Source organism: Acipenser ruthenus, chromosome 4 (genome assembly GCF_902713425.1).
Source record: "Acipenser ruthenus chromosome 4, fAciRut3.2 maternal haplotype, whole genome shotgun sequence".
NCBI lineage: Eukaryota > Metazoa > Chordata > Actinopteri > Acipenseriformes > Acipenseridae > Acipenser > Acipenser ruthenus.
The window spans coordinates 45,291,819-45,319,690 of NC_081192.1; the positions used below are offsets into that span (position 1 = coordinate 45,291,819).

At 35.6% G+C, this 27,872-nt stretch overlaps 1 protein-coding gene across 4 annotated transcripts; it reads right to left on the reverse strand.

Annotated features, from left to right (window-relative positions):
- Positions 1-197: 197 nt before the first annotated feature.
- Positions 198-27,872, reverse strand: LOC117400271 (protein LYRIC-like). Of its 4 annotated transcripts, none has more exons than XR_004544200.3 (13): positions 27,219-27,871; positions 26,184-26,279; positions 25,860-25,941; positions 25,573-25,728; positions 24,886-24,936; positions 20,873-21,040; positions 16,053-16,142; positions 15,143-15,267; positions 9,581-9,703; positions 9,003-9,116; positions 6,816-6,969; positions 4,333-4,426; positions 198-394 (listed from the first exon to the last, which is right to left on the reverse strand). XR_004544200.3 is itself a non-coding variant. In XM_059022447.1 (13 exons), the coding sequence occupies exons 2-13, from the start codon at positions 27,561-27,563 to the stop codon at positions 324-326; spliced, it is 1,575 nt and encodes a 524-aa protein (XP_058878430.1). In that variant the 5' UTR covers positions 27,564-27,576; positions 27,729-27,869; the 3' UTR covers positions 198-323. The 4 variants fall into 4 exon arrangements, 2 of the variants coding, with proteins under 2 accessions (XP_058878430.1, XP_058878431.1); XR_004544201.3 differs by having other exon boundaries at positions 4,278-4,426; XM_059022447.1 differs by lacking the exon at positions 4,333-4,426 and having other exon boundaries at positions 27,219-27,576; positions 27,729-27,869.

Sequence of the window (27,872 nt, forward strand, 5' to 3'; positions counted from 1 at the left end):
TAAAAACATTTCTAACCCTGTGGCCAACCGTATCTCAAATGAATGAGATTAACCATGTACATCTGAATTTATCCAATTATTCATCCTTCCTAATGCCACACATATATCTTCAAAACACTGCAGCATTGTTTAGATGTGAATTATACAGCGACTTGCTTTTATATGCAATTTAGGTAGTCAAGACCATGTCTGTTCAGTTTTGATTTTTTTTTTTTAATGTACAGTCAATTTGTATAAAATTCTGCACACTTTCAAATTATTGCATAAACATGAATTTCTTCAAAATCATTTTGCATATTCTTAAACTTAAATCTAGTTAAAACTCATGTTTCCCTTCTTGCTTTCTTCTTCTTTTGAACTTGCTTTGGTGACTCCCAGTTCTCTTCAGATTTTGCTGAAAAAAAGAAATCAAACAGAATCAAGTAACATCTATACATATTTAATACACATACTTTAAATATAAAAACACCAATAAAAAAACATCATCCCATGAACTTCAATTATGACTCCTTTCTAAAATCAGAACGTATACAAAAATCAACCTTTTCTTAAAGCAGCAACTTGGCATGCACAGACACGACTTGCTTATCAAATGTGCAATATGATTGTATGGTCAAGGATGTACTTTTCTGTTTATTTATATATTGCTTATCAAATGTGCAATATGATTGTACGGTCAAGGATGTACTTTTCTGATTATATATATATATATCTCATTTGTAGGATAACACCTTTACTTGGCATAATTGTTTCACATTGGCTAAATGTTTTAATAAAAAGTAAATAAAAAGTTCTGAAACAGGATTTTTTTATTTTCACATAATTAGTCTTCCAGTATAGATCACACAATGGACCTTAACATAATGTATGCTACTTTTCATTCACTTTGCTGGATAAAGTAGAATACAGAAACAGTTAAAGTCCAGCCGGATATAAAGGTAGTGAACCATGCACATAAAATCAGAGAAGCTGGAAAAGCCATTCAGACAGAAAAAACACACATCTGTTAATAGTCGCTGGGCTTTGTGCCATTTCCTCCAAAACCATAAATCACAAAAACATAACCTGTTTAACGACATACAGCATGTGGGTGAAAAAATATTTCAGAAAAAAAAAATTTGAAAAGAGATCTAAGATCAATCAATTTCCCATACTGAAATTCTGACATCACCGGCATAATACAGAAACTGCTTAAAAGCATATAGATCATTTTATTAATTCACGAGTGAAAATGTCCTTCACGAAATAATATTTAAAAAGATTAAATATAATGCGAGCTACTCTGTTTTCAATAGACTCAATCCATTCTCATGGGTGAAAAAGTGACCAATGATAATTTTGACTGAAACGCCTGGGGCAAAACCAATCTTTTGGTTAGGGGTTGTACATGCTCTCAGATGCATTCCGAGCCATTCTGGACCACTTTCAGAAGCAAATTTGAACTTGACTTTGTAAAAAAAATAAATTCAGAAATTACTTCACTTACAATTTGTAATTTTCCCAGATGGATCTGTTAAGAGACTGTGATTACAGCAGAGTCTCTTAACTATGGCTCCCGACAACAGATTTATAAACTGGGAGCACTGTACTTATATAATGTTAAGGCTAACTTGAAATCTGCAACTGTTTAAGAGCTGAAAACAATTACAAAAGGTCTAATTAAGGAAATTATCAGTTCAATTAAGGGACTAGTTAAGTAAGTGAGAGCTCAGTTGGAATGAAAACCAGCAGACACAGGGGGTTCTCAGGACCAGGGTTGGGAACCACTGCTAGGATACTAAAACACATTACGAAGTTAGTCCAGCAATTTCTGTAGACTAAGACTTCTGGTATTGTACCAACTAGAACAAATATGAAATCCCAAAATGTATTGCCAACTTATGAAACTGAACTATTCATAAGCAAAAATTATATAAAATGATTTGAAATCTGGGGGAAAGAAATGTCAAAACGTTTGCAACAAATCCAGTTCTTATTTAACTTATTCAACTTAACGTAGGCTTTATAAAAAATAATTTCAGTACAACTTTCCAGTCTCTCTACTTTCAGCCTCTTCCACAGATTCTTTAAAAGTTGCTGCTGTACCTGGTTGCCTCTCAGGGAAGGCAGCATTAATTCTGCTTACAGTGTATTCCATGCAGTTGTGTGCTGCAGAATTGCTGTGGAATCCTTTCAGCCATCCTCCAGTTTCAATAAAATCTTTTATACACTCTATGAAATGTTTTGCTCCATTGTATAATTTAATACACGGCTACTGGCCATGATTGCCTTCGTATGGATGTGCGGAGAAATTAAGCTTTTATAGGCTATACCTGAAATATGTAATTGGCATTTCTAATTTAATTTACACCTTTTATAGTCTACAACAACAAAAACAAAATAAATCCTCATAATAATAATAATAATAATAATAATAATAATAATAATACTTTATTTTTATTATAGGGCCTTTTACAATAAATTGCCGCAAAGTGCTTGACATGAATAAAAACACTGACAAATATTAATAAGAGAATGCAAGAAAAGCAATAAAAACTAGGGATGCACGGATACCGATTTTCTTGGCTGATATCACTAGCTAATGTTATCTACCCATATCGGCCGATACCGATAATAGAAAGTGCAGGTAAGCTACTGTAAACTACTAGAACAAGACACAGGGCCTATATTTAAACTGTTTTATAATTATAAATGTTAAAGAATGAACAGATATCGTTTATTGTTGTATTTATGACAAATGAACAGGTATTGTTTACTTGTTGCATTTATTTCAGAAAATAAATACAAAGAATACCATAGTATTTAGTGTGCTTGTCAGCAATTTGTTTTACAACAAAGTCACACAAAAAAACATTTTGCATTTGTACTAGTAAAGACACTTCTGTAGAAAAATATATAATGTGACATTAACTTTTATAGCCACTTGCTGTCAAACACTGCATATTATAAACTTCTACCTATACTGTACAGTACAAAAGAAATGTAGTCTACGCAATGTCAACTGCAACAACTTTTGTTAAATTTGTATTAATGTTAAATTTGTATTTTGTTAATTGTATTAGTACAACTTAAATTGTTCACTTAAATCGAAAAAAAAGTATTAAATGTCCAGTTACAAAAATCAGTCAAACTTGAATCTGTTACTTAAGACGGCATAGTAATCAATTTCTACTTCATAATTTCACTGAATACACCCACAACCAATGTAGATTACGCAAGATGAACAAAAATTACAAAATGTCATTTTGAAGTACATTGTATAATAATAATAATAATAATAATAATAATGTTATTTAGGATTCAACCGACATTTCTTTTTTTAAAAGCATCAGAATAATATTATACTCACAGTTCACCATTGGATTTAATGTAGCATCAAGTCTGTTCTGCTTCACACAACTCTGCTATCCTATTGTTGTCTTATTGTAACTGGTTATTGTAGTGCCAGTAAAATGGAAGGTTGTAATTATGATTCTCAACAGTGCTGGACATTTGTTTTCTGAACTGTTGTAATATAATTTGTAGGTTTTCCTGCCTTTCAATGCCAGCAATGAGCCAAGTGATGTCTATAAACATTGACAGGTTTGAAGTGTCTTCAGGTGCTTTAGTATTACAACAAAGTGTCTTATTGAAAATTAATAAGTTGATAAAAATAATTGAATTGGCCATTTTTTAAAGATTTGCTATTCCGAAGAATGGAAAATCAGTAGCCCTACAATACTGTCTCTGCACACCTAGAATTCCCACATGTAGTTTATTAAAAGGAACATGTAAAACAAACAAATAAAAGCAAGTAGTGTTCTTTTTAAGGTAATTACTCCCTAAGTAAGGCAGTTCAAAATACTTGCTATGACAGAAGCACCGGTTTACTATAAAAAAAGACTTGCTGAATAAAACCATTTCAGCAGTATAAAACTTAGTTGCAGAAAGGACCAGTGAAGAGTTTTCTTGTTGTATACCATTAAAATGGTGTTATTCCTCAAAGAAATTGTCTAGTTGCCTTTGTGCTTGCTTCTAAATATGGTCCATTGAGTTAGAGAGGGCAAAGTTTGCCCATAATAATAACTTAATAATTTAACTGCTGCTAGTGCAACCAAGTCATTTCTTGCTAGTTTTTAAATATTTATATTTTTCACTTTAAATATTTGGGCAAGTTTTACATTTCCTTTGGATCGGGTACAATATTTTATATCTTTAACAAGGGCTGATGGTGCACAGAACGATGGGGAAAGTATAAGCAAGCATATTTTAAATACCTTGTGATTTCCAGTACATACCTTTAAAGTAAGATAACACTATTGACGTGTTTTATACACAAACAAGCAAGCTTACTTGACTTGAAAAACGTCTTAAAACGGTGCAAGCAAATTCCTGCTTGGTTTGATTGTATGAGTAGTAGCCTACACAACAAGCTTCAATATGAAAGCTGAAATCAATAAAGAAGAAGTTTTTAATGAAAAAAAACAACAACATTCTAGCCTACTTCACTAAAGTAAAAACAGGTTTCTGTGATTTTGAAATACCACTGCTTCAGATTATTACTAGTTCTTAATAACAGTAACATATTTAGTTGTTGTTGAACTTAAACCCATTCATGACCCCGCAGCAACATGAACCTACACATTTCCTTATTTAAAAAAAATACATAAATAACTGTCCAGTTATCGCTTGCCTTTTTTTCCCCACCAATTAATATAATTGAGAATAACAACAAAAAAAAATACCTAGCCTATATTTAATTAAATAATTTTTTGTAGTTTCCAATGTTCGTGTAGGGTGCGTTTTATTGTGTTTTTATCAATGTTGGACTTTGTTGTCATCTGAGTGACTTTTTTACATTTTAAAAAATGTAAGGCAAAACCATAACAAAACATAAAAGTGTGTAGAGTGGCAAAATATACAGGTTTGCCTCCCCTGTGCCCTATGGGTTAGGTGTCTATGGTCTCAAGCAACTTACAGTTCAACAGGAGAATAATATACTAAAAGGTCACAAAAATAAAGCATGTGCGAAAACATTTGAGGTTTTCCACGATAAATATAGCCCCCCCGCCCCCCAAATTTTTTGGGCATTTTGACACAAATCCTAGGGGACCATTTTGACGGAATTCCATCTACAGACTAAACCTCTTTCACCCATGAAATCTGCTCGCACAGTAACTGACATGGATACAGACTTTACCAAGTGGATGGCAGTATAGTACTTTTTTACAGTACCAAAAGCAAATAAAAATATTTATAATATATACATGAGGCGGATTACTCTTCAAATCAGAAGACACAAATTAATTTCTCTGAAATATACCTATGTTTACATTCTGTACTGAAGCATTCCTTGCACACCAGCCACAAACGTTGTAGGAATCTCTGCTTCTGTCATGTTACAGTAACTAATGTATAGTGGAATTAACCCTTTGCGGTCCTATGTTGGACCAGGTCCGACATCATCAAAAAGGCATCACACAGGTCGCTAGACATTTTTTTTCTCGGGAAAAAGCAGAAAAAAGATTTAAAAAAAAAAAAAAAACCACGGAGGCGGATCTGAGAAATATGCATAGTCCCTTCACCACAAACATAAACAAACAAGATAGCTGCTTCCACATCTAGCGCGCAAATAAAATCTGGGACATTTGCCAAGCTTTTTGAGATGTCATAGTAATAAAATAAAGACTTGGATAGCATTAATGAGGAGTTTGGTTATAAATCGAGTGATCAGGAGATGATTTACCAGTATGCACTACTATGAAGAGATATGCGATATACAGCGAACAAGAAGTGGGGCAGGGCTGGAGATGCATTACTGAGTGTCCTTTTGATATGCAGTGCCTTTTAAACCTGTTTTACTGTGAATAAAATTACTTTTAAACAGTGCGTGTAAAATAAACAGCTTGTGTAAAAATAAATTAGACCCGACGCACCTGACAGGCACTGAATAAATGGACCGCAAAGGGTTAAATCAGATACCTACTGCAGTATCTATTTGTAAATAGCATGCTCTATCTTAACCCTTTGCAGTCAATTTATTAAGTGCGCGTCAGGTCCAATTTATTTTCACACCCCGCAGTTAATTTTAGATGCGCTGTTTAAAAGTATTTATTTCCCCAGTCAAACAGGGTTTAAAAGGCCCTGCATATCAACAAAGCACTCACTAGGCATCTCCAGCCCCGCCCCACCCTTTCGTTCGCTATAGCTTTCACGCTAAGAAATAAATAATAAATAATAATAATAATAATAATAGTCGTACATACCGATCAATCATCTCCTGATCACTCATTTTATCACCAAGCGCCTCAAAAATGCGATCCAAGTCATTATTTTATTACTGTAACATCTGAAAAAAGCTCTGCAAATGTCCGTGATATTCTCTAAGCGCTGATGCAGTCACAGCCAGCTTGTTTCCTTATGGCCTCCATTATCAGATGCCAGGGGCAAGTATGACTATTCATGAGATACACCCTTTTTTTTTTTTTAGGCTCGTCTTGGCTCCTGTTGCTCCCACTCGGCCATTGAATGGCTTTCTCGGCTTTTTCCGGAGAAAAAACGACTAAAAACCCGTTTTTTGCGTCTTTTTGATGATGTCGGACAGGGTCCGACATTGGACCTGAAAGGAATAATTGCAATGTCGGACCAGGTCCGACATAGGACAGCAAAGGGTTAAAGTATTTCTTGTCAGAATAGTTTTATACAATACAAACACAGAGTCTTGTTAATATCCTTGTCATGTGCATTCAGAACAGCATGGAGCACCAGTTCTTGACACATTTGAGTCTGAAACAGGACTGATAAATTGTATTGCAAGGCTTGTGATTACTACTTACTCTGTGAAAGTGAAGGCACGTTGCTTTGTTTAGTAGTGGAAACTGGAGGTTCTGGCTCCAGTAGCCTCTGTGGCACTTGTGAAGCGATATTCTTACAAGTACTGTCAAATACAGTTACAGGTGGCTCTGTCATGACTGGGTCTGGTCGCTCCAACTTCAGATGAAGAAAAAAAAAAAAAAAAAAAAAAAAAAAAAAAAATCAATTAAGGAAAGGTTTAAAATATACAAGCCACATCACAAATGTTATATATACAATAAATCACTTTGAAAATCACATTTAACCCCTTGCTGCCAACGCGCTTTAAAAACGATCATATTTGATCGATGACAAAACATGTCACATCTCAGCCGTCCAACCAGCAATCTTGTTTTTTGTTTGTGTGGGTCAGACATAATATTTTTTTGACGAGTCACTGCCGGCGCCATTACGACGGTTCTACAATTGCAAGAGAGTGCTAAGCAACACACATCATATAAACAGTAAGTATTTGAAATAATTCGCTTTTTTTAAGTTTTATTTTAAACTACTTTAACAGCATCAATTTTTATTTAATTTTTTTCTAATTTCTTAGTTTTATTTATATACGTTATTTTACTTTTTTTTTTTTTTTTTTTTTTTACTTTTAACTTGTTTTTCCTCAGGAGATTGACTTGGGCAAATGTGATGCCTAACTAGATATCGAATATTTATTAGCTAGCTATGTATTTTATTATTTGTTTACTTTTCCCATGTTTTAGGACGAAGATTCATTATTTAGCTGTAGTCATTTATTATTATTATTATTATTATTATTATTATTTTACTTTGTGTATGTGTGTAAAGGACAGAGACGTTATTTAGCTGTAGTTATTATTTAACTGTATTTTATTATTAGTGTACTTTTACTTTGTATATATGTGTAAAGGACAGAGACGTCATTTAGCTTTAGTCTTTATTATTATTAGTTAGCTTTGTATTTTATTATTAGTTTACTTTTACTTTGTGTGTAAAGTACAGATACGTTATTTATATTTAGTCATTATTATTAGTTTACTTTTACTTTCTGTGTATGTGTGTAAAAGCCAATATTATTCTTTAGCTATGTATTTTATCATTAGTTTAACTTATTTTTTTATTATTATTTTTAATTTACTTTCTGTGTGTGAAAATGGATAGACAATCATTATTACTATTATTAATAATTTGTATTTATTTTAATGTTTTTTTGTGTGTATGCCAGGGTATGGATGGAGACAAGAAGCAGTTCCAGCATCTGATTCAGTCACTGAAGAGGAGGAGGGCCCTGACTGAGAAGGAGATCAGGATCCTCCTTGGACCAAAAGGGCATGGACGCCACGGAGGACCTCCTTGATGAAGTGCTGCTGCTGCAGGAGGATAAGAACGATGATGATCTGGAGGAGTCCCAGACAATTACAGTAAATTGTCTTTCTGTAAGACAATTTACTGTAAATAGTTTACTGACCATTATCTTGTATAAAATGTTATAACATTCATAAAACTTTATTTGTTGTGTTATAAAATATAAATGTTTTGCAATAAAAGGTTTTCAGTCTGATTTTACTTATTCTAGTTTTGAAAATAAAAACCTTCATATAAAAGTTTTGAATAAGACCAATATTTGTATTGCTTCTTTAAAAAAAAAAAAAAACACTTTTGTACTTAATATCTTGGGTGTTTGTTTATAATTATGATTTTTCTAAAATGCTATGCATTGTAAAACCTTATGCAGCTCTGCAATTGTACAATATATTTCAATTCTGATTTCAGATTTGAAATCCTTGAGGAATTGTGAAGCTACATTTCTTTTTTTTTTTTTACATAAAACTTGGAAAGAGGTTGAAATTAGCAGTTTTTAAATTTTTTATTATTTTACATTTTTCAATAATTTTTTGGGAAGTGTAGCACATATAAATAAATAAATGGACATCACTGGAAAGATCTACTTAATGCTTTTCTGTAGATGTATTGGGGTTTAATTTCTGATTTAAGGTTCCAAAACTAGAAGCGCTTAAACATAAAGTGTTCATATTCATGACCAAATATGGTCATTCTGCATAGGCAGCAAAGGGTTAATAGAGCGTACTTGTTCCCAGAATTTATGCTATACAGCAATTAGTGTACGGATTGTCTGTGCTGTTAGGGAGAAATTAAGTCAATAACACTAAGCATTACAAATGGAAATTCACCTCAACCTTCACTAGTTCAATAGTAGGTGTAGCCTCTTCAGGCAGAGCCATTTCCGGCTCAGAGTTGGGCACCTCCAATTCAGATGAAGGCTCCTTTTCAGGCTCCCCAGTTTCCTTAAGAAAACAAATGAGATAGAATTTAATTAAAAACATTATATTGTTAAAAGTTTGCAATTGCTTAGATGCTATGTGCTCCTCAATCTTTGTAGGGATTACATATATTGTAACATGACCCATAATTGATTTATGTGGACGCATTCAAGGACCCAGCATCAAAAACGTTCACACCAATAAATGTAAATTTCACTGTCCATTTAAAATTGTTCAGGATGAAAACGCACATATATTTACGTTTCTAGAAAACAAATTGCAATAATTGTAAACAATTTGCTGACATTTATTTGTTTCACACGTCAAAGTAATTACTTCCCCAGAAAATAGATTTTAATTTAAAAGCATAAATAGTAATGAAAACCACCATGGAATGTATCTGGCTGCTGTTGCTTGGAACTATTTCCAATGGGTAGTCCTCAAGGGCAGGATAAAATACTCAGACACATTATTTAAATATTTGTTACCTGGACAGGAGCACTGCTATCCTCTCCTTGCTTCTTTTTCTTTTTTTTCTTTTTTGATTTTCCACTTGCAGCAGCAGCAGCAGCAGCAGCAGCAGAGTCCACCTTTTCTTTCTCATCCGATACCTAAATTCATAAAGACACCTTTATGTGCTCACTTTTGCTGCTGTGATCAAAGACAAACTACCTTTATCAGAGATGCCAACTTATTAAAGTAGAAAATAGTTTCACAGTAGCGGAAATACAGTAAAAGATTATGTATTTATTTATTTATTTATAAGGCCAGGGGCTGCTAGCTCTAGAAATTAAAATGTTCTTAGGGTCTAGCAAGGCAATGCCCTAATTTCTGCTGTTCAATCCATAATTGTAAAACGCATGGCATTTAGAAATTAATCCCGATAAAAATACTTCAAGACTGATTTTTTTTTAAATTTGCAATTCTATTTATTCTGGATTTAAATACTAGAAATGAAGAGTAAGTGCTAACAAACTGGACTGAAATATTCAACCTCAAAACTTTATAAAGATAACACCTCAAAACAGATTTTTTTTTTTATTTACATTTTTACTACTCTGCAACTATCAAAACACAGAATGCTGTGTAGTATCCAATAATTCTTTATTTAAAGCGAGTTAAACGTCAAAACCCATTTGCGCAAATATACAGTAATGGGGAGTGTCAGATTTTGCTTATTGCTGGTGTTTCTTCATACCTATGTGAGTGATACAGTCATGACAGTCACTGAGAAGTCTATCTGGCAGTATTCACAGTAGATGTGAGATTCAGACACTCAACTTCTTTTAATGAATGACCATTCTGTGGTAAATTCCTCTCGATATTTCTGACAAGCCAACCTCAAATCTTTCTGATTGAGGAGAGTGACATTTTTTGTTTGATTTGTGATTCCTCTTAACTGGTAAGGCTGGGATTTGGTCACTAAAATTTCTACCAAAAATCACGCAGCAGTCACAGCAAATTTGTTCAAAATCACAAGAGGATGGGGGAAATGGTGTGTGAAGTCACGGGCATGAAAATTGAATTTTTTTTATTTATTTTTTTTATAAATACAATATACAGTACCTACATAAAGACAAAATGTGTCTGTCTGTAGATGTAGGAAAAGAGGAAAATTAATCTAAATGTATTTATTATGGTTTTCACATCAGGTTCAAGTTTTAATACTGTAAAAATCGGTAAGCTTCACAGCGTATACAACTATAAACAAAAATGTTCGTTTTACATCACATTTGGTGGGGTTTCTACAGGACTGCAAACAAAAACTGTAGGTTTTACATACCTTTAAAAATAACATTAGAAGTTGAAAGACTGTGTGCATCTGGTGCTTCTGCTGTGGTAGTATGCAGTTATTTTAGGTTTTGGTTTGTTTGTACGTGTTTGATGCCTTTCTGGAGTGCCGGTCATCCCGAAGTACATTTTTTTTAATGCAGAAAATGATTACAGCAAGAGTTGGTGAGGCAGTGTCCCGCCCCTATATATATGTGCACTGTTTTATTATTATTTGTATTATTGTTTGTGGCGCGGTTAAAAGCTGCCGCCATTATCTGTTATTGTTTTTGTATTTTAAAAACCTTGTGAGGATGCGTGACTGATCAGCTACTGATTATTTAACTAGCTGACAGTCACGCATCCTTACTAAACTTGTGCAGACTGTGGCCGAGGGGTATTAATTAATTAACAGCTAGTTAACCCCTCGGCCAGAATATAAAAGCCGGCAGCTATCTGCGCAAGACAGAGAGTGTCAGAGGCGAGACAGGTTTTGTGGAGAGATAGAGAAAGTAAAAACAACTGCTAAGCGTGCTGGTTTTTACACCAGCATGATGCTTGTTTATTTGTTTGGCCAACGCGCCTTTTGGTTTTGTGTTTGTTTAAACCTTTTGCTTATTTATTATTTAATAAATACACTGAGCACTGTAGTGCTGCAGTTTCACCACCACCATTCCTTGTTTTGGTTCCTGTTTCTGGTCTGTGACGTCACCACTACAAGCCACTTGATCACAGTTGGGAATCTCGTTTCCATGTTTTTCCAGAACTGGTAAACGTTGCATTTTATTTCACTGACAATTTCGTAGTAAGCACGATATTCACACTGTGCTACACAGTTATCTTCAAACAGTAGAATGGCCTCAAGAACACTGCTTTCTCAGCTATGCCGAGATACTTCGCTTGATTTGGGTCAAAGACATTGAAAAATGCAGCTTCAGCTTGACAAAATCGGGCAGTAGAGTTGCACCTGCATGTACGTTTAAATCAATTGACAGCGCTGAAAAAAATCCAAAGTGTGAACAGCTACATTGCAAAGTAAAGCAACCGAGCTAGTTCAACATCATTAGCTAAACCATGAAAGTTTTTTTTTTTTTTTGTTAAGGTGTGTTGGTAAAGTTCAATGTTCTCTACTGAAATCACTGAATCCATGTCCACTGTGACTTACACAGCCTTACTGACAAGCAACCAAGTAAACATGCGATTGAAAATGATAGCACGGTGACATCTGAGCAGTGGTTTCTGAAGGACCCCTAAACTGCTACCAAGCAACTCAATAGCTTTTAGTATGTCAGTTAAAATGCCACGATAAACTGTCAGTGAAATACAGTATTATTTAAGAACCATTAATTCGTTAAAAAAAATTAAAAGGAAAACAGACACATGGTATTGAAATAATATTTCACAAACATTCAGGGACTATCCATCATTTATTTATTTAATAAAAATCGTAGTATTATACCCCTTCGCCGTAGTAGCTGCTAATGCCAACGGCTACGATTTGGCTGCTCTGCTTTATGGGGAAGGTCTTTATCAAGTCATTTGTCTAAAATACAGTCTGTCGGCTGATTGCAGGTTTCACTTGTTTAAGACCTTCTATTTATACAGTCAACTGTACATACTCTGTAATAACAGCTAAATGAAATTCTAAAGGAAAAAAGCCAACCAAATTCAGATTTCAGTGTTCTTCGTTATTAGTACTGACAAACACCTGGTCTAGAGGACAAGAGCAAGAGCATTGACAGAGTAAACAATTAATATATTTTTTCTACTAGGGTCCATAAGGCAGGGTCTTAATAGCTTGCTTAAAAAAACAGGAGCTGCGTTTTGCATGACGGCAAACACCTGAGCACAAAACCAGACATGCTATTAAGACATCAATGATGTTGGCATAAACCCAAAGAAAAGGGATTGCATAAACAAAATACTGGATGCACCATGGCAATGCAGTGCCAGTAGACTAAAAATATAGTCTTAACAAATGAGCTTTCAGGCCACAGCTGCATTTCCCTCCTGACTTTCCTTAACAGCAGGGTGAACCCTCTGGGAGGGCAATTTAATGTCTCAAGGGACATTCCTAGGTTTTGGGAGATGTAAAAAGATGATAAACTAGAACAGGCTGAATTGGAGATCCTCTGTAGACACATTCTGCTGAGCCCTGGAATGCAGAAGAGAGTAGTACACAATGACAGGCCATGCTGAGAAGAAAGGCAGGGGAGCTGCTCCCTGCTAAAATGCTTTGGATATAATCCAACATTGAAAAGACACATGAGTACAGTCTGATGAAATACAGCAGTAAACCATTCACCATTTAACTGAATTAGAGAGAAAGCAGATATCCTGGGTAGCCGTTTTGTTTGTATTTTAAAAACAGACAACTGTATTACACCCCACCATCCTGGTAACAGATAGACCAATAGATGACCCACTTTTCCAATTGTGATGGAACTTCCGAAGGACAGTATTTAGCTTTAATTATTGAGGGTTGATTGCACCAGCCAGGATTTAAAAAAAAAAAAAAAAAAAAAAAGAGAAGTGTTTAGTGCTAAACTAAATTTAGTTAATCTGGGATTATGTTTTAAGGTTGTCCTAGATTTCTGATTAGGTGTTATTTGTGTACACCACATTTAAATGTAAAAAAAAAAACAACACACAAAAAAACACACGTTTAGGTCAGTTCAAGCATAAGGAAATATTAATTCCTATGAATTTTACTTATTATATACAGTGCTCCCTCGCTATAAGGCCCTCGGTTATAATGCTCCTACAGCATGTTCCCCAATTCCCTATACTAGTGATTCATGCAATATTTCTACAGTAAATACAATACCGGTGTTGTTCAAACTACAAACAACTTCTCAGACTAACTTCCGTTTCTGTCTCTCCCTTTTGATACAGTATCTGAACTGAAGAAAAGCTGCGCTGGCACTTTATAACACAGACATCTTATTTCAGCATTTGTTTTATAACTAAATAAATATTAGGCCTATTACATGGTTATCTTTCCTAATGTATTTACTTTTTTGCTGCAAGAGGAGCTTCAGCCCCGCTTCGGCAGCTGAACCTGGGGCAAGCCCATTCCCTCTTCCGACCCGCTCTTCTCGCACTTGATTTGCTTGTCTATCACTTCGAACTGAACTCCCGACCGCCGTTTAGCCAGCCATAGAGTTGATTACATGCCGCTTTATGCATGGTTAATTCACGGAAAGTTACATTTTTGCTTCACTATATGTACGTTATAGAGAGGAAATTATTTTATTTTGCATTTTAGTCAGATGTGTGTCCCCCCATTGGACAACACGGTTAATGACTGAGGAATGGAAACGGATATGAGAATGGAGAGTCCTTCACAAAAGACTAGTTCAAGATCTTCAGTTAGCAAAGACATGGAACTCCACGTTTGTGTCTGCAGCTGGAGCAAGGCGACAACGGTCAGGAGATTGAAGATTCGTCAAGGGCGAATGAAATGCTTATGGGAGAAGGGAGAAGGACCTTGCATTGAGCAGAACTTCTTACAAAGTCAGTCGAATGAAATCCAGCGACAGGAAGGAAACCACAGTTTGCAGGATATCAACACCCCTGTCCTAGATGTGAGGAGGACTTGCATGGATACAGCTGGTGATGAACCTAATGATCCTTGTGAACCTGGTCAGACAAAACAGCATAAGAGAGAAAAGAACCTCAACAGGCACAAGCCTGGAGTTAAATGGCCAAGAGCTTGTGAGAAAACTGAGTGGGACACAGCAAACACTGATCTCTGTTTTGCGTTGGAAAGGTTAAGAAGCTTCAACAAGCCAAATAGATTAAACTTTTCATCATTTGAGAAACATATTTTTGGAACTGATAGATAAACATTTTGGTAAATTTTTTTAAAAGATCAAATGAACAGAATGTTTCAGTAAAGAAAGGGGAAGATGCCTGGGTTGAGTTCTGTGAAAAGTTCAATGGCTCTCTCGGAATTAAATAAAAAAGTGATGTACATCAACTTAAAAGCTTTTGGAAAAAACTGTAAGCTAAGTAAAACTTATGCAATACTTTATTTAGCTTTATTTATTGAAAATTTCAGAATGTGGGGGTATGAGAGTTAGAGGCCTGTGTCAAAGTTCAATTTTTTTTAGTTTTGTGCATGCAGTGGATGTAGGTCATGGTGCATACTTGTACATACAGTACTGGTTTTACAGGTGACTGTCATACATCCGACTGACTTAATAAATTGTTACGCTTAATCTGGATAGCATTAGCTTCATCACACAAACACTATTTTAAAGGCTCCTCATGCTCACCTTCTGAACCTCTGTAGCTGGCCCCACAAGCTGAGGAAGTGGCAAGACTTTCTGCTCGTCCCAGTTTCCCCACTCTTCAGTAGGAGCATTCCAGTCAGAGCTGGGATCTTCTGTTGAAAGTCCATCTTAAACACAGAACATTTAAAGTTATTGGTTTCTGCTTCATTCTTTTTTTGACCTGTAAAATGAGAGTTTACAAACATAAAATACATACTGTTAGGTAATTTATGGCTTGACTAACATTTTCTACAACCAATTTGAGATTTCTGTCGGGCTGCAAAATTATATTACTAGTACACATTTATTTTTTTGCATTTTATGACCCAGCTTACAAAAGAAGAGAACTATTATTAAAGAATTGTTCTTAAATATTCTCCAATCTGATAAATTCTTCACACACAGAAAATATTACCAACATACCAGGGGCAAATCCTGTTACAAAACTGTCTCGACACCAAGCAACCCCTCAGTTTGTGAATGTTACACCATATGGAATGTAGAACAAAATCGGTGGGCACTGAAGTCTATTGGATATTGGGGAAGGGACCAAGAAAGGTTTAAATCCTAGGTCAGCGTTCATAAAAATGATTCTCAGTACTTGTATTGTAACGCTTGAAATGTTTTTGCTTACGATTGTAAGTCGCCCTGGATAAGGGCGTCTGCTAAGAAATAAATAATAATAAATAATAATTACAAAAAAAAAAAAAAAGTAGGTATTTAATGCAGAAGTAAATCATTAGTATAAATGAATGCTATAACAACAATTCTGGATCAAGTCTGATGTTACTGATCATTTCAGCATACCTCACTTGACTAAAAAGAATACCTCATTTGACTAAAAAGTTGCTTAAAATTTTATAAATCTGATTTGAAGAAGTGTCAATAGTTTTTTGGCTGTTAAGCTACTTACTTGTGCCAGACCACTGATCGTCAATTTTTGCTCGGCTGCTTTCCAACTGCAGATCAGCAATTGTAGTCCGAGGACCTGCTTCTCCAGGACCTAAAGCAATACAAAACACACAGTCAGAAATAAAGAAGGAAAATACATTTATTTATATCCATTACAGCAGCAGTTTTTAAAGTAGATGCTAGTACAGTATATATCGACCTTTAATAGACATGAAACTTAGGCATTTTAAATTACATGAGGGTTTCCAAGATTCACCTATTTAAATTAAATAGCTCTACCTAGTGGCCCAATTATAAAACTACACGTAATAAAAATAATACATCTTTGTGTGTTTTCTAAAACATTTAAGAAGAGTTCATACATGTATAAATTAAAGTTAGCAGTCTCTAACAGACAGCTATTCAACATATGACAATAAAAAACACTTAAAATTGCTTTTCAGTAAGGTTCTGGACCTTGGTTCTAGTTGAAGTCCTACCAATTTCTGATTGGTTTTAAATGTACTCTTATTGTAGAAAGTTATTGGTGGTAACTGACAACATATAGAAACACAATAACTATATGGTAGGGGTTATCTGCCCATATCGTCCGATACCGATAATAAACAGACAGTGTAGGTAAGCTATTGTGAACTACTAGAACAAGACATATATTTAAACTTTTATAATTATAAATGTTAAACAATTAACAGATATCGTTTATTTGTTGTATTTATGACAAAAACGAACAGGTATTGTTTACTTGTTGTATTTACTTCAGAAAATGAATACAAAGAATAACGTAGGATAATATTGTGTGCTTGACAGCAATTTATACAACAGTCACACAAAAATAACACTTTGTATTTGTACTAGTAAAAACACTTTTGTAGAAAAAATATATAATGTGAATTTTTATACTGTAGACGGAGCAGAGACATTGCAGTTATGTAACTAGCCGCGCATCGATGCTGCATTTGAACAATAATTTGCCTGGTTAAAACTATTTTCTTACGAATAATAAATACCCCTACATTTATTACAGTTTTGTCAGCCTGAAACCAACTGCAAAGTATTACTTACGGTGAATGTTAATCTGGTAACTGTACAGGCTACATGTACTCTAAAATACAAACAATAATAATAATAATAATAATAATAATAATAATAATAAGGATTCAACCTTTTTTTTTTACGCAGTTCATAGTTGGATTTATTGTAGCATCGAGTCTGTTCTGCACACAACTCGCTATCCTATTATTGTTGTCTTCAGATATTAAAAAAAAAAAAAATCCAAACACAGCTATTTTGAGATGTATTTACTGGGAACAGTGGGACAACAGCACTGGGAAAATAAATGTCTCTGTGTTCTTGTGTCACATTGGGGGGGGGGGGGGTATTGTTATAATCTAGTAAGAAACAAATAAGGTACACCTTCGGATTTGCTTTTTACTAGTTTTGAAACAATAGAATTTTTTTAAATATATCCTTAACTTTTTGCTCTATGTTCAAAGGGAACTGAACAAATTAATTTAGTTCTATAATGGAACCCGTTTTGCTTTCAGAAATAATACATTCCAATTCTGCTACTTGTTGGTGATTGTGCTGGTATAAATGGAACAAACAGTGTTTGTTAATTTATCCAAGACTTTCTAAATCACAACACTGTATTAGATAAGCGTGCCATAATGTGCCAACACAGTACTGCTTTATCACAATGTACATCCTATTTGTTAAGCACAATCTGCCATTATATTGAACAGTTTCATGACAATAGCAAGGAGGTTCATCGAGGGTTCAACTGAGGCAACTGTGGATTTATCTTGCTACATCTATTTGTACACTATTTGCAAATCATGTAATTTAATACAATATCATTTACTTATTTTAAATATAGCACCCTTCAAGCCATGGCATCCCAGAGCACTGTACAGAGTTTAACAAAACAAGACCGCTCATATGTATAATACACTCCAGTTACAATCAATTACATAAAAGGTCATTCAAAAAATACGTTTTTCAATTTAGACTTAAAAGAATCCAATATTTCAACCCGCCTAATGGTAACTGGAATAGAGTTCCACAACCGAGGCACACAACACAAAGCTCTGGATCCATTTGATTTAAAACAGCTTTTTGGAACAACTAAAAGTTTTGAATTGTTTAAATCTCAAAGAATGAATAGGAATATATACAGAGTTATGTTTTAAACAGTTGAACCAAATGCTCTTAGCAACCAAATGGTTTTTAGAATTTTCTACTGTATTAATGTGTGTATTGTTTGCAAGACACCCAAGTTCCTGTCTGAATGGATGTGTGACATGCGTTTATTTATCAGGTAAAAAAGTCTTTTTTTTTTTTTTTTTTTTTTAAATCAGAAATCACTTTTTAATAGTGACTATAGGGTCTTAAAAAATGTTTCTAGTCAATATTAAAAACATAATCTCCAAAAAGAGAAGTACCAGTAGAGTAGGAAGTTGGATTCATCCTTCCATCCACTCCAAGTACCTGGACAAAACAGAATTGCGTGTCTTATAAACCCCCCCTTGCCGAAATGCTTTATCAATTAAGAATTGTAAGGCTTATATCCTACAAGCCACAACGAATTGAAAGAGAAGGGTGTTTAACTAACACAGCAAATTACACCAAAAAAATATATCACTGCACCATTTATCATTTTTGCACCAAACTAGAAGGAATAATCCAGATCTTGTTTCAGATGAATAAGGTGGTGTAAGGATTTCTGCTATTGGTGATCAATTACACGTTAACTTCACTATAACGAACCCTTCTTATAACGAACACCTGTTTAACGATCCCAACAGCAAGAACCGATTTTTTCAATGCAAATTAGCCCTGTTAGAACAATCACGTACAGGATCGACCCGGATACAACGATCTCAGTACTGACTGACATTGAACTTTCTCCGGTGTCAAGTGTGTTATTTTCTCAGTGAAAACAAAGACCATGGTTGACTAATTCAACGATAACGCCAAGTCAAAGATGACCTATTGTAGCACGAAGCATGCGTGATGAATGCAATTGTTGCCTGTCCGTCATCTTCACACAAACTGCAACCAGGCAACGGGCGTGAGGAGCAATCAACGCTGGATAGTTTTTTCAAGAGAAAGCACATGTAATTACTGTATTCAGCATTTAAGTGTATATTCTTTTCTTTTTCATTCCTTTACTGTTTTCTTTTAAAATACCTGTAGCAGGGCGATTGCCCTCCACAGGGGGAAATTAGTGTTGGTGTAATTTATATATGGAAACGGGTTTGTTTTGTGTGCTTTTTGGAGTGATTATGTTTGATCAAATGATTGTTTACAGACGGGCGCTCGATTGAGACTTGCTGCCTGCTAGGTTATGTCTCGAATGTCCGTCAGCATAAAAACATCCGGTGGGTATCGTTCTGGGCGACTGCAGAGCCATGCTACACAGAGGGGCACTGCGTACACTCAGGAGGAGAGCGCCCGCTCTACAGGAACTACAGCTATGCAACCCTGAAACTGCAACACGGTACTTGTGAAGGCAATGCCCAGCCAAGGCCGTATGAAGAAGCAGGACTCGTCGTAAGAACACCAGCTCATAAGTAGGCTTTGGGTATATTGATCCCAAGTAATTTATAGCGAGGGTTACGTAGTGTAGCAGGTTCCTGGAGCTGGACGCCTCGTTCAGTAAGGCTAGCGCTAACCCTGTGTGGCACATTTTATTTGTAGTTTTAGTATTGTGTTTTACTTTTGCCTTTTGTACAGTCTTCTGTACGTTACCATCATTGGTAGCGTCACATGACCCGTTTGTTTACTTTCTGTTTTGTGTTTAATAAATCCTGCGCGCCTGTGGCGGCGGTTCAACTCAACTCCCATGTCTCTGTCTTGCAAAGCGATTAACCACAAGTGACATGAGTACCTCGTCACAATACCGTTTAAATGTTGATCAATGTGAAGGTATCTTCATAAATGTACTATATATAGATGTTACATTCAAATTTGCAGTTTTGTCATTATTCCGATACAGAAAAATGCCAAACCCTATTATAGTGAACGCCCTGATAAAACAAGCATTTCTCCAGGTCCCGTGGGGGTTCGTTATAGAGAAGTTAGCCTGTATATAGAACAATGATGTTATGAACTTAAGTTACTACTTATTTGCATATAGTGTATAAAGGCCCGACAGTTAAATAAAACAGCTGTTTCATACAGATATCCTAAGCATATTTTCCTTTTATATATTTAAATCATTTAGGATTTTTTGTTTGTGTTTTTTTTAAGAGCATGCATAATATTAATTGAATGCCTCCATTTTTCAAAAACAATTTGGGCTTATCCATATTACTACAAGGGTCTAGTAACAGCCAAGGTGTTTCTGTGTGTTTTATTTTTTATCATCAACCATAAGCTCTTGTGTTGTTTAAAAAACAAACAAATGAGTGTTTAGGGACAATGAAAAGTGCATTATATTAAAACGACAAATCCCTTATTCATTACAGCTTCCTGATCATTATTGCATTCATATTACTTGGTAGCCCCATTACTTATTGTAATAGGGTATACTCCAACTCACTTCAATCAAAGAGGATTATTCTTCACCCCTTTTATCTCTCACTGTTGCATTAGGATTTGATTTATTACCAAGATCCGTTTCTGAATGTTTAAATTCAGAGATACATGGTGTTAAAAGTGTACACCATACATTTTACTCTAGAACACTTAATCATTTGGAAACATTTCAAAATATATATCTTTTTGACCAAATTATTATTGTTAATAAGGTACCACTATCAGTTCACTGCAGGTCATGCTTAAAAAGCTCTACCCAACCCTTTGTCATCCTAGTGGTACCTTCTAGTTCCTGACCCCAAGCTGGCTCTGGGTTTCTTTTAGCAGCAGCTTTTGTGATCGTTGTCCAGGTCTCGCCATCTCCTCCGGACATCTGAGTGGGAAGTTTCATAGCCATGTCATTCCACCCACCTCCATTCACTGTAGGGGCTTCATTCCAGCTGGCTGACACTGCAACAAGAAAAAACAGCAACCTAACAGTTAATTAGTCCAATGGAGTGAATTCACAAAGCATTACCCTTTTTATGTTTGTTTTTCTCGTTCTGTAACATTACATTTCTTTTGCAAAAGTTCTAATGCAGATGACTCAGCTTCATTAAAATCAATGTTTTCGGGGCTTGCGAATGGCGCATCTAGTAAAGGCGCTCCGCGTGCAGTGCAGGATGCGCCCAATAGCCTGGAGATAGCAGGTTCGAATCCAGGCTATGTCATTGCCGACCGTGACGGCAATGATATAGGGCGCCTGCGAGTCTGCAGTGGAGCCATTCAGATCTGTGTTGTCCTCCGGCACTATAGGTCTGGTGGCTTCGCTGTGGATCCGCAGTGCGAAAAATGACAGCTTAGCATGAACACATTTCGGAGGACGTGTGTTTCAGCCTCCGTTTCCCGAGTCGCCAGGGGGGTTGCAGCGGTGAACAGGGATTAATAAATTAATAATAACACAACTGCAGATTCCAAATTGGGGAGAAAACTGGGGTAAAAATCATTGGCAACGACTAAATAACAAGAATATATATATATATATATATATATACACACTGTATATTCTGTAAAATCCATCAGTTAATTTCACAATAGAACTGGAAAAATGGAAAGGTAATTTTGTTTCTTCATATTAGGGTTGCAGCGATACACCGGTTATACAGATACACTGCAATACAAAATTTTTTATTTTTATTGTTTGCCAAATTACTGCGATCTTGCAGGATAATGTTAGTCAGACATATGTAGAATCATACAGCCAAACACACTTGGAAACCTTCCTTACATGAAAGACTTGGAGTCTAATTCTCATCAGAAAAAGGACCTATGTGTGTCACGTGTTGTGTAAAACATGCCCCAGGGGAGTGACGAACGTGTGGTTTCATCTAAGGGCCTGCTGAGATACCAAGAAGTTATGTTTCTGACTAAATATTTTTACAAACCCAGGCAAACACTTTCATTTTTAAAAATGAAAGTTTTATAGCAATACAAGAGGTATGTGTATAAAGGGGAAAAAGTGATCATTTTGACCATAATGATGGCAGGACCGAGTATGTTTGTGTTCACAATGCAGTTTTCAAGCCAGTTCAGTTTGTTTATATGGTGTGTGAACCGGATGTTTACAATATCCTGTAAGGCATATTGAAAGATGGCAGCTATTGATGTATTGCTCTGTTTTTTAACCCTTTGCAGTCCAATTATTTTGACCCTGTCATGCTGGTCAGTTCTTATTTAATATTTGGGGGAACAAAATAACACTTTAGACCATGTGCTGTTCAAATTGAATTAAAAGGACTTTATGTAAAACATGTTTCAAATCACTATATAAATCTAAGTGATACTCCGAGGAAAGAATAATACCAATTCTTTCAACAAAAAACAAGTTTTTATTCATTTTTTTTACTATTTATATGAGGGGAACATTGCAAAATAAAACCGTAAAAAAAAAAAAAAAAAGGTTTGTGTATATATATATATATATATATAATTATATATATATATATATATATATATATATATATATATATATATATATATATATATATATATATATATAAATATAAATATAAAATCACAATTATTGGTCTTGCTTAGGTTAGTGACTTTAGAGCAATCACTCAGGTTCCAAACTTACTGTAAACCCATAAAAGAAAACAAGTGGAAAAAGAAAATAACCAAAAACTATTTTTCATCTATTCACCCTTATATGAGGTGAGGGTAGAAAAAAATGCCCCCCCAAAAAATCACTACAATTATTTTGTTTTGTTGAGTTAGTGATTTTAGAGCAAATCACTCAGATTCCAAACATATTGTAAAATCAATAAGACACCCCTAACAAAGAAAACAAGTGAAAAATATAAACCAAAAATAATATGTATTTTATAACTATATTTGAGAATTGCAAAATACAAAAGAAAGTGCACACATTTGAACCAACAACAATTATAGAACAAATATAACTATGTACATGCTATTCACAGATTTATCTAAGTATCCAGTGTGTGATACTTTTCAAAGCAGACCCCTATCTATCACAAAACCATACGCGCTTACAGGTGTGCGTCTCCACCCCACGCCTGGCTCGTCGTGATGCTTTCTTCATTTTCCTCCTCTGACTCGTCACTTTGAGAAATTAATTTCTTCTTCCCTGGATTCTTTGAAATCTTCATCTAAACTACTTTAATAGTCACCGACTTCTTCCTCCATCATCTTTGCAAGTTCTTCAGGCTGCCTCAGTCTTTCTCTGCTTGCTCCAGTTTTGTCTGTGCTCCTCTGTTCTATTCGCTTTTCTCCGTCTCTTCTTTCTGATCAGAGACGATTGGGGATCACCCTCTGTCAGCTTTCTCTGCTCAGAACCGACACATGACCTGTTAAAACAGGTTTTTTTGCGATGTCTGACATCAGACTGGAATGGGATTTTTTACAACGTCGGACCAGGTCCGACAATGGACAGCAACCGTACTTGCTAATATTATTAAATGCATTTTCCTAATATTGAATGCAACCTGCAATCCTTAAAGTTAAAAACATTATTTTTTTCAGTTGAAAGTGCTGTCAGTATCTCAAAAAACGCCCCTATTTATAGAATTAAGAAAATTACCAAACATGAAAGTTTAACAGACTTCCTTTTTATCTTGAACAACGATTCTCATAAGATGGCTTTATTAGGCACCTAGAAAACCGAGGTGTTACGTGTGGTCGGAAAATCTCACTTGAATGGTTCTCTCTGCTTTTTCCGGAGAAAAAACAACTATTCAAGTGAGACCGATAGAAGCCTAGAGAAGCCGGGGGGGGGGGGGGGAACAAAAAAAAAAAAAAAGGTGCATATCTCATTAACCCTTTGCGGTCCATTGTCGGACCCTGTCCGACATCATTATAGAAACGCAAAAAACAGGTTTCTAGTCGTTTTTTCTCCGGAAAAAGCCGAGAAAACCATTCAATGGCCGAGTGGGAGCGACAGCAGCCGAGACAAGTCGAAAAAAAAAAAAAAAAATAACAGGCGTATCTCACGAATAGTCATACATGGCCCTGGTATCAGATAACGGGGCGGTCGTAAGTAAACAAGATGGCTAACCCTTTGCGGTCCATTGTCGGACCTGGTCCGACATTGCAATTATTCCTATCAGGTCCATTGTCGGACCCTGTCCGACATCATTATAGAAACGCAAAAAACAGGTTTCTAGTCGTTTTTTCTCCGGAAAAAGCCGAGAAAACCATTCAATGGCCGAGTGGGAGCGACAGCAGCCGAGACAAGTCGAAAAAAAAAAAAAAAAATAACAGGCGTATCTCACGAATAGTCATACATGGCCCTGGTATCAGATAACGGGGCGGCCGTAAGTAAACAAGCTGGCTGTGCACAGAGAACACAGACATTTGCAGAGCTTTTTTGAGATGTTACAGTAATAAAATAATGACTTGGATCGCATTATTGAGGATTGTTTGGTGATAAAACGAGTGATCAGGAGATGATTGATCGGTATGTACAACGACTTATTATTTATTTCTTACATAGGTGAAAGCTATAGCGAACGAAAGGGTGGGGCGGGGCTGGAGATGCCTAGCGAGTGCTTTGTTGTTATGCAGGGCCTTTTAAACCTGTTTTACTGTGAAAAAAATACTTTTAAACAGTGTGTCTAAAATAAACTGCGCGTGTGAAAATAAATTGGACCTGACGCGCTGAATAAATGGACCGCTAAGGGTTAAGGCAGAAAACAAACTCTGTTCCATATGGGTCATTCTTTGCCTGATGTGAAAATAAGAAAGAAGAATTAACAGTAAATGTAGTGTGAAAATGAATAGATTTCATCTCTTACCCTGAGATATTATGGCCTCTCCTTTTCTTGGCTTCATACGAACAGGTTCCCCTAAGTAAAAAAAAGAATAAGAAATCATTTAGCTATTTAGCTGAAATTTGAACTAGTGCTTCTTCTGAAACATAGTTCTTATGGTATAGAATTTCATGGAGAGCATTAAATAAAATATTGCCTATCTCCAAATAGGTTTTTTAAAAATAATTTTAAAGGAATTTGTTATATAAGTTTACAGGAACAGCGATTGCTGTGCCAGTGTATTAATGGATGCGTGTTAGACATTAAAGGCAATATCTTCTTAAAGCAATATATTGTCAGACTTCCCCCTGTTATAAAAGAATAACTAGAAATAGTGTGTAATATGGGTATGCTGATTTATTTGCAGTGCACATATATGATAAAATTACAGTTTACCAGACCTTAGCCATCCAGTTTAAGTAGTAAAGTCTTGGCTAAACAAACACGTTCCCACAACAAACAACTCACATGAGACCACAATATGCTTCTAGTACACAGGTAATGGTATTTATAGAAACCATGTACATCATTTGGGACTGTTCCATTCCCCAAAAGCATGCCGGGAAATGTCCTAGACAACACTCAATTTGTGTTATGCAAGAACAATTACACTGTGTTAAAGTGTGGATCTATTGATCAAATAGCTGCATCATAATAAAATAAGCCTATTACCTTTGATCTTCCTAAGAACTGGAACTGAGGCAAGTGATGTGGGGTGTTCTGTAGCAACAATTCCTTGTGTTTCAGGAAGACTGGAATCCTCAGTCACTTTGTCTCTCCTTCGCTGCTGCTTCTTCTCCCGGTTACTGATCTTAGTTTCCCATGCACCTAGTCAGACAAAGATTAAGAATGTACAAAACAGGCACTTCTTACAGTCTGGCAAACCTGAAACATGAAGAGTTCCTGTCTGTGTGTGTGAAGATACTATTCAAACTAGATAGAATATACTTATTCCATACCATCCTCAGGTTCTTTTCCACCAGAAGAGATATGAAGGGCTTGTTTTACTCCTGCTTTTGTCTTCTTGGTCTTCTTTATTTGCTACCAAAGATTAAGAACAGAATGTGTATATCAAGGATTAGACTGATTTTTTTTGGGGGGGGGTGTAGTAAGGTGATTTTAAAAATAATCTGACACACACGCAGGAACTTGAAGACTTGATACAACTGTGTTGAGAATTTAAAAAGAAAGCATTTTTACCTGGATTTTACCCCCCCCCCCCCCCCCATTACTAACAATATGTACTCTTTCCTGTTGCAATTTATTAAAACAAACAAACAAACCTTTTCAACCTTCATTTCTGATTGTTTCAAAATCTCACTGGTAGCTTTTACATAATCTTCTTGCAGTTCAAGTATTGTGCATCCATTCTGAGGTTTCTGTAGGTGGAAATATTCACCATTAGGATGAACTACAACGCTTCAGGCAAAATATTACTATTTTACGTTTTACATGTTTTATTATTTGGATAAATAACTGCTCAGAATGTGAAATGATGAACTGGTCTTAGGATTTTGACTTGTATGGTTTGATCTTTCTTCTAAATTATACTTTAAATGAGAGCAAATCAATTCAGTCAAACTCCATGGACTGGAAAAAAAAAATTTCCCTAGAATAAACATTGTATAATACATTTGTTTTTTAATCAATGAGGTTGCTTTGGGGTAAATAACGTGCTATAAAATGTACAATAGAAGACTAGCTAGTTATTTTATAGGTATTCAAGTCAATATCTTATTTTCCTTGGTATTGTTTTGTTGACGTGTCTAACCAGTTCAGCATAAATATATTGCTAAATAACTAGCTTATGCATATTGTAAAGTTAAAAAAAAAAAAAAAAAAAAAAAAAAACACACCACGAAAACACTTTCATTTTCTGTACTAACTACGATTTGTGAATCCAAAGCGACACGTATTTTAAAATTACAGCAGTGACGTGGTATACCAGCACAATCCTCTGCACGAGTTCAACCGCCTATTGCACCGCAATATAAGTAACTAAATACTGTCATTTATTTTGCACTTTGTATAACAAATAAACAGGACTTTAATTTCACTAAAATAAACATGACTGACATCTGGAATAAAACCATCTCCTCTGTCCTACCGCAACGATATGGCATACCGCTACCTGCCACATACTAACTTAGCTAAATGTATTGGTTTGTTAAAAATAAAGCATGAACAAGCAAATCATCAAAACCACGTAATTTCTTAATAACGGTACAAGGGTCGCAAATATCGATGTGCTGTTTCTCGTTCAAGCGATGTGTTACTTGGTGTCATACAAAAAAATATATCGAACTAGTCAGCCTTACCTTTTCAACCGTTTTTTTCTTGTTCTTTTTCTTTTGCTCTTCTCCTTTTACACTCTTGCTTGTCGATGTTTTTGTGGCATGGCTCCCAGTGTCGCTGGCTCTGGCCCCCCGCTTTCTCCCAGCGCAAAGCCCGACGCAGGCCGCGGCCCACACGACCACGATCACCAGCAACCCGATGAAGGCCGTCAGCAACAGAACCCAGGACGGGTACTGTTCGGGCTTCAGCCCCAGGTCCACCCCGAGTTTGGAATGCAGCAGGTCCAGACCAGTGGATAGCAGCTCTCGCAGATGGCTAGATATCACATCGGCATGCTGAGCCGCTATGTCCTGCCATCTTGCTGCCATTTTAACACTGAAACTGATAGACACAGAGGGAAGGATAAAGTAACATACACCAAAAGGGGAGGGGGATCAATTTGACAACATCCTCGTCAGAAAAACAAGACACAGCTATTAATGATATACGACACAGACTGTAACAATAGATTAACCAAAAAGAAAGCGAACTACTTTTTATCGGGCTTGTTCAACGCGTTTTAAATACCACCCGTTCCTCCTTTCAACATGTTTGTATGACCAACACTGAAGCGAAAGTTGCGCTATGTTGCCTTCAGCTAAACAAGGAATGCGTGAAACCACTCGAGAGGCTGCTTA